Here is a 12,280-nt window from a genome sequence, read left to right on the forward strand (position 1 = left end):
TCTGGTCTACTCATGTGGTTCCCCTACGGAGCACAGGGCCAAAGTCCCTTGCCTGGCCACTCCAGTCCCAGCAATGGGCATGCCACATTCAAATTGCAAAGACACTTCCCGTGCTAACTGCTGATAAACCCCAAGACATAAAACCAGGCTTATTCCTGCGGCCCAGCTGGAAACAGGTTGGCTCTTTTGTCACATTAGCTAAAATAACTGCATCCCTCTGTGCACTGGAATATTCTCAAGTATTCCCACGAATCCAACTTACCTGTGCTTAACAGCAGCAAAACTTTCATTATAGTGTACTCCTCAAAGCTAAGCTGCAAACGGACAAACTGCAGACTGATCTGGTGCATGCCCTGGCACAGTTCAAACATCGCAGACTGGCGCATCCGCTCCCTGCAAAAAAAGAGAAACAAAATCCAGAGGATTAATACAGGAGAGCACAACATGTTTGGGGGAGGCCACGCACGAGGAAAGCGAGGTGCGACCTAGAAACCAAGTGCTGATCACACAGAGGTCAGGAGGAGGCAACATAAAGGAGCTGGGGAATACAGAGCAGGAGCTGGAGCCCTGTCAGCCCCAGAGGGCTGCCTGGTCCCTGTTCCCCCAGTGATTGTGATCTTTGGGAGACTCAGGCATCACCTTGCTCCTACACCAACGGTGTAGGAGTTCACTTCACCACCCAGCAGACCAGAGGCAACAGTAACATCCACGTCCCTAAAAGGAACAGCAACAAATGTAATTTGAGTTTTATACTCTGCTGATGTCAGTGAACTGGCAAAAATGTTTTAAAATGTATTTGAATTGTCAGTGTTTGTTCAGGTCTGCCCTGGCTGATGGAAGCATGCCTGCTGAAGAGGTCAGAAATGGTGCAACAGAAGAACCTACACCCAGTGCATACATGTTTTAAATGACACCCAGTGCATACATGTTTTAAATGATACACTCCCCCATCACTTGACAAATCTTGCTCAAACTGAACAAATTGAAATATTCAAAAATAATGTTTTCCTTTTTTTTTCTTTTTATTTTTTTTTTAAATAGTAATCTAAAATAATCTGGAATATAGGAGTATATAAAACAAGAAAAGCATTTATTTACACAGACTTTTGCCTGTTAAATCACAAAATAATTAGGATACATGAGTTGTATCCAGATAACTTTTTTCTTCTTTAAAATTATTTTCAAAAATTTAGCTTCAGACCTCATTTCTCTTCTCTGACATAATCCTAGGCTAACCTATCCTGCCAAAGTTTCAGGTAGAATTAGTTAGAATTTTGCTAAAATTCTAAAGCTGCCATCCCAAACCACAACAAATACAGCAATCAGTCAACGAGAATTGCCTGTCTCAGCTGAAACTGTGATACATACATATCTATCTATCTGTCTATCTGGGTACTAAGATGAGGTGCTGTAATTGCTCATTGACCACTTTATTTTTTTTTTAATTGCTCAAAACCAATTGTCTATATTTCTTCTAACATTTTTTCACATAATTGGGGAATTGGATGGAATTGGATGAAGTTCAGCTCATTATTTTAACCAAGCAACTGCCTTTTCAAATATACAAATTGGCTGGTGAAAGAGAAGAATCATACTGTGTGCAAACAAAGACTGACATAATCTTCCTGGTGTTTTATTTCACTATTGCCAGAGCAAATTTTATTTTCCTCCTTAATACTAAAAAAAAGTGGACTCCCCATTGTTACATGGGTTCTGCACTTTTACCCTGCCCCACCCTTTTCTTGAGACTAAGAACTTCCAGCTTTTTTCTTTTTTTTTTTAAATTTAATTTAATATAGTAGCTGTAATGCCATATGTACTTGTTTTTATTATGCATCCTGGACTGCAGGGAAGAAAATGAATAGAAAATAGCCTTTGAATGCTTTGGATGCTGACTGAAATGCCACTTGATGCTCTGTTTGAGAGGTTGGATGCACACAAGCCCCGAGTGCTGGAGAGGACTTACACACCTCACTTTCACACTCAGTGTGTCACACAAACAGAGTGACCCAGAGTAACTGGCACTAGATGGAACAGAAGAGGATTTGCAAAATTAAAAGACACCAGATAGACACAAAATGGGCATTTCTGACGCTGCTGTGCCCAGGGTCCTGCTCCAGCCCCAGGTCACCGAGGGTTGGTGGGCACCATCTAGCACAGCAGCACCTGGATCTCTCATGGTGTGTGGACGTGCCCTTAGGATGGAGGGTCAGTGTGCCAGGGACGGGGGCTCCTTCTCGTTTGGCCACTGCATGACACAGCCCACCCCTCTTTGGGGACATCCCCCTAAACCAGCCCCAGGTCCTCCTGCCTGACATGTTGTTATTGCTCAGAGATCAAATGGCTGCAGCCACCTCTGAGCTGATCCCGAGACAGTTGGGGAAAAGGGCCCTGAAAAACCCCAGAAAGTGATCTCCCTTCTGCTTCCCTCCCTCTTCTCAGACTTACTAAATCCAGATCTAGGACACAAGTAAAGGTTGCTTTTAACTGACCTCTCCCAGGAGGTTTAAGAGTGATACATACTGAAGTTTAAAGGCAAAAGATTATTAATGAATGCTTGTATTTTAAAAAATATATTTTAAGGTGTATCTCAGACTGCCAAAGACAGCAGGATTCAAAATAAGATCAGTCTATTACATCCATCATTACTTTTACAGGACACCAGGGTTAGTTTCTCGAGCCTCGGAACACAAAGCTGCTGCCACCATCCCTGTCTGTGTTTGACCTCCATAGAGAGAAGTGCCAGACCTTTCATCAGATACCACAAGCCACACAGCAAATAAAATGAAACATTTTGATGCTTTGGCTCAGATTTTTCATGCTTTCACTAAACAGTGTGACTAAACAGTCTCTGTGAGAGCTAACATAAAAGTATTCTGACTCAAAACCTTTAGTTTTTTATATTTCATTGCACTTTTTTTGACACTTTACTTTTTCTACCTTGTGTTTTTCTTTGCACTTGTTTTGCTTTTATACGATTGCCTAGATAGAAGAATTTCAGTTAGTAACAGGTTTTTTTTGGCTAGTTACTTTTCTGTCTACCTTTAAAATATTCAATTCTTTTGTCTACTTACTTTACCCTCAAGGAAAGCCTGATGGCATTGTTATTAGTGAGATAAAATTATACACAGAACAAGTTACTTTGTGGTTTGTTTAATGTACAGCAAACTTGTAATTTCAAATCAGTTTTCCTCCTGAAAAATCAATTCAGTTGATTTATTACTTATTTACAAATTATTACTAACTAAAAATTATGTTAGGTAATTCATGACTGTTTAATGCAAGACAAGCATTTTGTGGGAGTTCACAGTACTCAACTTTGCACTTGATTTTTAACCCACGCTGTGTAAAATTTGAAAAATTCAGATGCTGACATCACAGATACCCCAATACTATGAGAGTAACAACAAAAATAAAATCATCGAGATATGTTAAAAGAGAAGCAGCACAGAGAAATTAAGACATGTAAACATAACATGAACAAAATTTTATCTTCCTTCCCAAACACATCATCTAAGAATAAATATCATCAAGTTATCACAAATACCATTACCATCACAGGGAAAAATTAAAACAATTTTCCATGTTGTCTTCCCCATTACCTTTTTTAAAAAAAAAAGCGGAGGGGAGAAAAAAAAAAAACAACAACCAACCAAACCCAGTCCTAACACAACATCTAAACTTCTCAACATGGAAAATGGAGAATATGAAGATCTGGAATATAAGGGCATGTATCTTTATGGGGACATTAAAGAAGGTAAGTACATTTAAGTAATAAAAGGCGTGGAGCCAAAGCCCTGAATCCGCTACGTGGAGACGCATTCAAAAGTGGTGTCATTAGCTCAGTTTAGCTTAATCCTCCTTCATAATAATACGCTTTAAACTTTACACCTTAAGTTAATCCATCTTAAGTTCCCCGAGTGTCTTCTTACAGGCTTAATTTAATGCCTGGCTCACATTCTGTCTGACCTTTCCTGCAGCCCTGTGGATGGGAAGAGCAGCTGCCACCAGCCCAATCCCCCCAGTTACTGCTCTGCCCATTTCCCACCTGCTCCTGCACAGTCTCTCTGGCCACGGGAACCTTGTGTTAACTGGTCACTGATTGCTCATCACATCCCCACTGCTGCTCCATTTTCTTCCTTTCCCTCAGGAGGGGACAAGGTGGGCACTTCCGCTGGCAAAGTCCTCCAAGGCACCTCCACCTTGGTGGGAAGAGAGATTTTGCTCCTACCGTTGGGTTTCTCTCTATGAACTGCACCAGACATGTTCCTAGTTGAGAGACTCCCTTGGACGTTCCCTGGTCTTTTCTTTCTCTCCATTTGATCTGGGATCTTCCCCTCACCCCATGTAAACTCTACGTTCTCACATCTCTCGTTTCTGCCACCCTTGTTTCCAAAATTGACTCTAGATCTCCAATCCTCCTTTCATGGGTAGGCTGCATGGACACTAGCTCTGTGGTACCAGCCCAATGCCTCAGCCTGTTTCATTCTCAAGATGTAACCACTGAGAACTGAGTACATGGATGAAAAAGTGGCAAGCCAACCCAGCTCCTCCTGCTCCCCTACTCTGTGGAAGTAGCCATCCTTTTATACAGGGGTGAGTGACAAGAAAAATGGCTTGAGCACCTGGCTGGTATGGAACTGATGACCTACATTACCAAGGGATGAGCCACTCAACTACAACAAACATATAAGGAGTTTAGCAGTCACACCGTAAGAGGAGGGAAGGTTTGAGGAAACTATTTAAGACTAGGCATCCTAAATACCAAACCAGTCCTATATCTCATTAATACCCTTATGTGACCTCCATGGAAACCAAATAGCCACATCAAAAACTGTGAGACTAAAGGAATGCTGAATAGAAACAACTTGCTATGACTAAGTAAATTATCATTTATGAAGTCATTGTAAAGTCTAGTATCGTAAATCTCCTTGTTGAGGGTGGAAACTGCAACTCCACTGACCGTAACCCAAGAAGAGGAATCCACGCATCAAGAAATATTCACTGACGGGCGAAACTCAGCCCCAAACCAAACGTGATACCATGCTTTATTTACTTTCTCATGGATACTATTCAAAGCTGCAGCACAAGGCATCCTCCTAAATTAGACAGGGAAGTGAAGAAAGGGAAAGCTGTGGTGGGTGTGTTGAAGTTTCATCAGGACTTAAGTGGCTTGCTGATAATCCCAAGAAAAAATGAGCCAAGTCATCCCCTTTCACAGCACCTCAGAGGAACAAACATGCAGTTGGCTTAGTCCCTTGGCCTCTGCAGCTCAAAAGACTGAGGAGAAGACCAAGCAAGATTTTTAGCAAAAACCTGATGTTCAAAATATTTTATGTTTTCTGATTTTACCCTTTCTACCTGTAAGCACCTTTTTACCATAAGCACCAATTTTATAACCAAGAGCCTTCCCTTTGCTAGACTAAAACCTGTATCCATTTGAAGGTTGCCCACCATTTTAATTATTTCAGGGAAATTCATAAAGCACATTAGACTGTAACAAAACCAAAACAAATAACCAATCAAACAAATGCAACTAAACAACAAAACCTGCCAAAGGCCTGAAGGTTAAAACTTGTTTGGAAGCCTCAGAAAACAAGTTATGCTTTCCCCCATGCCAGAAGAAGTCAGTTTGAACTTGGCAGAGAGAGGAGCAAAATATCACCAGACACCTTGAGGGGAAGGTAGAGATGCTGTGGATAAAGAGGGAAAAATAGCAGGGACATGGGATCACAGCATCCCTTGTTCAGCTGCTCAAACCATCTAATTAAAAAAGCCCTTGGCCTGAATTATCTTACCTGCCTTGAGAGGGCTTCCTTGACTGGAAAAAGTTTTGAGGAAAGAAAAAAAAATAGACATATTATTGTCACAACAATTTACTGTTTCTTGAGGGAGTATTATACTTCAACAGCTCCAACAGGGGCAACAGACACCACCTAGAAAAAAACTAAACCAATTCTTCCATGCAAAGGGGCAGTCCCCTGCACTGCTGTGTGTTCAGCAGCACTGGGACACACTGTGCATTACTCTCTGCTCAATGGACTGGACACAGACACCTGTTTCCCATCTTGAAGCCATTATAAACACAACCAAAGTCAGCAGTACTGGAGCAGCATCATTAACTTATTGCACTGATCAAAATCCGAGCCAAAATACATGCAGAACTCAGGCAAAATTCAATTATGACTTTTCATTCAGTATTTATTTCTTATTCAGCACTTTCTAATCTCTGCTTACTCTGCAAGCCACAGCAGAAAGAGACAAAACATACTCCCTTCAACACATTGCCTTCAACTCTTAAAGCAAAGCTTCAGAGTAATTTCCTTCCAAGAAGGTAAAAATACCTGTTACCTTGCAGCAATGGCAAATGCGGCCACTCAAGCCCGTTGGAATTCATGGCAGTTGTGTCATCAGTTTCTACTGCAGAAAAATTTGGGTCATATCCATTTTCCCTGCAGCTTGTCAGTGAGCCATTAGAAATAAATATCCCATCTTTGGCACCACCAGCAACTTCTCTTCCTCTTGATAAGGATCATTTAATCCCACAAGCTTCTCCCCAGGTGACAGGGCTGTTGCAGACTGAGAGGTGCGTACCTGGGAGCAACGGCACTACAGCAATGACCTTGGCAGGACAACCTGCCAAACCCAGGACAAAACAGGAACTGGACTGAAGACCACCAATGCTGAACACTGATAGTCAGACAAGGAAGATAATTTCACATTAAAACAGATCTGCAGACATGAGCTAGTAGTTTGTGGGCTTTAGCCCCCCAAGCAATATTTAGACTCAACTTGGCAATTTTAAACTGAACTTAAAGGACTCAAGTCTGAGAATTAGCTTCCTCCCAAGAAAATCCTCCTGGTGATCCTAGAGAATATCATCCCAGATAACTAAGAAATTTAGAGCTGCTTTGAAAGTTCCAGCCAAGTGTCCTCCTGTTATATGCCTATCAACAAAAGAATTGGCAACAGCCCATGGATAATGATTGCCAAAGGAGAGTTTCAGCTCACAATCACTAACAGAGAACTTGTGCTAAAATCCAACTTAATAATCACCAAGTTATGTAACCCTAAAATCCTAAGCACATCAACAGCAAAAAATACCCCAAGTATCTGCTGGTATTAACAGTTAATTATGCAGTTAGCAGAATGCTGATATGAAATACTCTCTTTTGGTTTGCATTTGCATTTCAAAAGAGACAAACCACAGTTTTAACTAGAAAATACATAATTATGCCTTTACCAAAATGCTTTTTCAATACCACATTCAACAGTAAGTGATGAAAATGTACACATGATAATAAATACTCTGGTTTAAAGTTCATCAGAGAAAAGTATTGACAGCCAGAAAAGGTGCCCATTAGGTATTGTTTTATACTTCCATTCTGCCGGGGCTCATTGTCACTTGCAGTGGCTCATCAACAAAATTACTGCTATATTCCATATGCAGAGGCAATTCTCCTCTTATGCCAACAGTATCTCAAAAATCAAGACTTTGCTCATGCTGTCACATAGAGCCTGGCATTTTCTGGAAGTCAACTGAGGCATGTCTTCATCTCAAACTAGTCTAGAAAAAGTACTTCCTAATTTTTCTTTAACTCATATTTAACTCTACAGGGGAAGTAGCAAATCAAAGCATGTGAAAGGCTTTTAGAGATGCCAGCAAATAGCTCATTGATGTGTAGAAAGATTAATGCAGCACCATGTTCAGACAGACACTTGTAAGGAACAAACCCCTACCCTAACCCTCCCGGCCAAGGACCTTGAGAGAAGTGAAAAGAAATCCTCCTAAAAGGCTTGTGGATGTCCCAAAATCATGCTGAGACAACACTAAGAGAGCATGATTATCCACGTTAAATGAAAAATCATTGGGCAAGTCTTCATGTTAAAGTCATAAAAAGTAACAGTCAAATCCTTTTGAACACATCACAAGCTGGAAATCTGCCAGAACATTCACTAGGCCAACTGATGATCAAGATGAAAAAGAGAAAGATCAGAAAAGTTAAATGAAATCTTTGCATGAGTGCTTTCCCTAGAGGAGTCCAGGAAGGCTCTGCACCAGAGCCTTTTCAGTAAGCAAAGTGCAGAACTAGTTTCAGATTAAAGTGTAAGTAGAAGAGGGTTTGGAAAGACGAAAAAAAAAATACAGTAAAATGAATAGTAATAAATCACCAAGACCAGATGGCATCCATCCACGAGCTGTAAAGCAACTTAAATACGGAATTGCTGAACTACTAACCGTGCTGTGCAGCTTATTGCTTAAATTGCCCTTATAAAAGTCATGGAAGGCGACAAACGTGACTGATTTCTTAAAATGGGCCTGAGAGTGGGAAGGGAGCACTCCAGAGACCAGAGGGTAGTAAGTCTCGTCTCTATATCTAGCAAAACGATTGTAAGAGGAACATGAATAGATAAATAAATATGCTGCAAGAGAAGAAAGTCAGCACAGCTTCAGCAGAGAGAGGTCACGTCTCACGAATCTGTAAGAGCACTCCAACGATAGCACAAGGATGTTCTTGTGGATACAGGCAACGTCTGTACGACGGAAATACTTTGCACATGCCAGGTCTAGCTGCATCCCACAGCCATATGGGGTGAGACCTAAGCCAACACCAACGCTCTCCTTCCCCTCTCCTCTGCCCTGGTTTCCACACAAAGGAAACTGGGACATGCATCTTGGGTATGGGTTCTAATACCGTCTGTCAGCGTGCCAGCATGGGTAATTACTGGTCTAGGACCTGCACACTGCTTTGCATGAGGAGGTATATGGGGATGCAATCCTGGCAAGGTTGGATTTTAAAGCTATTAAAAAGATCTCCTGAAAGCTCCTAAAGAGAGCTTAGGGATAAGAAGGAGGTCTCTTCAGGGATTATTAGCAGCTTAAAATAGGAGACCGAGGGTAATAACAAATGGACATCTCTCACAAGTAATGGAGGTTACCAGGGAAGTCTCACAGAGCTCTCTGCTGGGGCAAGGGCTGAGAACTGTGCTCATACCTCACCTGAAAAAAAAATCAGACCTATGGAAGTGATAGAGCTCACTGATGGCTCCAGATAATAAAATTGAGAGCTGCCTGTGAAAGACTGCTGAAAAATCCTGCAAGTCTGTGCGGCTGGCTGACAAAATGAAAGGTAAAAACCATTACATGGACAATGCAGACAGTATAATCATCTCCCATCATACATACAAAATAAAGAGGATTAACAAACACCATTCGATAAAGAGACCTAGGCGTAACCTACGACAGGTTTTTGGAGGCTTCTGCCTTTTGAAAATATTTGTTCAGTGTTTGTCAAAAAAAGAGAAGATGTGAGAGAAGAGTTGAAAGCAAGACAGAATTTGTAATTTTGCTATTGCATCCACTGTGCTCTGAAATCAGCGTGTCAGTCTGGTCTCCTCCCAAAATTAATACAGAGGGCTGGCAAAAGCATGGAGGGAGGAGGTGAGGATGGCCAGGGATTGCAGACAACAGGGGGGATTAAACTGACTACCTGATTCTTCAGTTCATAGAAGAAACAATAGGACTTGATGGAGATCTAAGTGGCAAATGCCATACAAGGGCTGAGAAGGATTTATCCACTATTACTACAAACACAGGAATGAAGTGGCACTCCACGAAATTATCAGCCACCTGTTTTAGAAGCACCTCCAATGACCAAATACGCATGATTAAATTGCAGAAGCAACTGCCAGGGAACATTTTAGATGTCAAGACTATAAATGCAATCGAAAAGTTGTTAGGCAAATTCACAGGTAGAAGGAAGGTACAAAAGGGTTATTAAGCACAACTGTCCGAATGCAATCTCACATTCAGAAAGTACCCAAATTACTGACTGCTGCAACAGGTAAATTAAGAAGTATCATTTTACCCTTGTCCTGATCTTGAGCTTTCTTTGTAACTGGCATTGCAAAGTTTAAAGGATGAGAAACTGTGCTAGATGGACTTTTCTTCTAGCACAGTTTCCACAGTCTTACAGATCTCCTTAAAAATACTTTATCTCCTGTTTTCCTTTCGAGTTTCACAGTTTGAAGCAAAACAATCTAGAAATTTAGGAAACATTCAGAGATAGAGGCATTAAAAGGCAGAGCCTTCAGAAATTTATGCAAGGAAACCAAATCTATTGCTTTGCCCAACCAATGACCCGCTTACAAAGAAAAGGCAAAATAAAGACTTGGAAAATCTAGCTGAAGCACATTACATCTATTATGTACAGGTATGACAGCAGTTTCTCAAAATTTCCTTCTGTGTCTGCACCATCCAGGGGCGGGTATGTAACAAAACCCTTTCATGTACATCTCTGGATGGGAACCGAGCTGCACTTTACGAAAAAGTAAATAATAGTAACAACATATATTAAAATTTACTGACAAAGATACTTCTCACTGCACTGACAGTTCATATGAATGCAGTACTCCCCATCAAAATAATATATGCATGCAAAAATCATGCAGGGAGGATCATCAAGGAGTACTTGATGACCTTTTAACAAGATCAGCAATCACACACACAATTTATTAGCAAAGAGAGGACACTGACAACTCCCATCAACAATCGTTCTGGCAACACTAATTAAAAATGAGGGATTTGGAGACTGCCAGATGAAAGAGATTACAAATATGTACCTAAATTTAGAAACGACAGGATTAACAGATTGCAAAAGAAGTCACAAGGGTTAACAGTCACCATCCTGCAGAACATAAAAGCAAAAAGTAATAATTTAAACAATAAAAAAAGTTACTTATTAGCTTTATCACCATTCACAGACGATCTAAGTAATCATCCCCTCCAAAACCCTCAAGGTACATAAGGTTAAAAAAAAAAAAAGGTGCTCTTAAATATTCAGGTTATTTTATTATGTCTATCTTCCTGCTGTTACCATAGAAATCAGAATACCAGGAAGACTTACAGGCTTCAGCACTGAAAGGGCACAGAGAGGCTGCTGCATCCTTGTACTGCCTTATGCAACACCAAATCCTAATGGTCCCAGCTTCCACAAGCATATTATGAGAGGATATTAGGAACGTAATGAAAAGACGATAAACATTTTATTTACTAATAAAATATACATAATTATTAAATGTAGATTTAAAATAAAATCTTAGGTATTCAGCTGAGCTACATCTTAATTCTCACTTTAATTTTATGACTTTCCTCAATGTTACAAAATCCTCTGCCCATCCACATCCCATGACAACACTAGCACAGAAACTTCACTGAAATGCCTATCTACTGAAGCTGTTTTCCCTGCCTCTGTCTACTTCATTTGTTCTACAACAACTTTCTCATTTGAAAACTGTATGCTCTGTTTTTTCTGCTCTATTGCTAATATCAATCTCTGTCTCCTTTTAAATTTTAAAACCTCACACTTGGGACAATTATCAAAAGCATAGCATGAGAGATGCTTGAAATACTACAGATTTTACTGGAAGTTAAATCTTGCACTTTAAAGGATGTATTTATATTAATTTGTAGTAAACTTTGTTAAACTACACTACAGATATAGTATGTATTATTTAAACATATTTGGAGTAGATGATTGAATTTTGTAATGAAAAATCCATCCATGCTGCACTACAAACTATAATAGCCAGTAGTGTCACAATTGCCCGAAATGGAATAAAGGACAGCCACTTCTGCATTCAAAATCCATGGCCTGAAGCCTCACCTTATCAGTCAAAAACACCAACCAATATATCAATTGGTATATTCTGCTCTTCATGTTTTGTACATAACATCCAGTAAACTGCAGCCCCTACTGAAACCTTTTTACTGTAAGGACTGAGCTGCATATGATGTAATACAATAATTTCAGAGATTGAAAAAAGGCATCACTGATCCAAATCCTTGTGAAAACTGGCCCCAGTTTTTAGACTCAGCTTTTAAAGTTCACTTCAATATTTTTGGGTACCTCATGCAATACCTAGTGATGTTTTTATCAGGCAAATCCTCAAGTCCTTGACTAGCGTAAAAAAACAATGACAGAATAAAGTACAATGGCTAGGAAATTCAGAACCTGCATACTTATGCACCTGTGATTTATTCTTTATGCTGCAGATGGCAAATCAAGAAAAATCAAAGGAGAAAGAAAATACACAGCACATTAGTCATTCAGTACATTTGCAAAATACTGTTGAAATATTGATGCTGTACTTTAATGTACTAAAGAGTCTCAACATGGTATGTCTCAGCATTACTGAATTCTGTCAGTATCTCACATCGTTGCTGTTTCACAGCTAAATAAGTCTGGGATGGTAAAAGAGGTAATTTGAGTAAATTTTC

At 40.1% G+C, this 12,280-nt stretch overlaps 1 protein-coding gene across 5 annotated transcripts in view; it reads right to left on the minus strand.

Moving 5' to 3' along the window:
• The window catches only part of NR3C2 (nuclear receptor subfamily 3 group C member 2), a 205,124-nt gene that overhangs the window by 17,142 nt on the left and 175,702 nt on the right, over positions 1-12,280 (minus strand). For all 5 annotated transcript variants that reach the window (XM_027893635.1, XM_027893636.1, XM_027893634.1 and 2 more), the window contains one exon: positions 263-393. In XM_027893635.1, coding sequence (XP_027749436.1) covers positions 263-393 — 131 coding nt within the window. The remainder of the gene's footprint in view (positions 1-262; positions 394-12,280) is intronic.

Source organism: Empidonax traillii, unplaced genomic scaffold, assembly GCF_003031625.1.
Source record: "Empidonax traillii isolate 1590-97213 ecotype Southwest subspecies unplaced genomic scaffold, ASM303162v1 scaffold399:size634673, whole genome shotgun sequence".
NCBI lineage: Eukaryota > Metazoa > Chordata > Aves > Passeriformes > Tyrannidae > Empidonax > Empidonax traillii.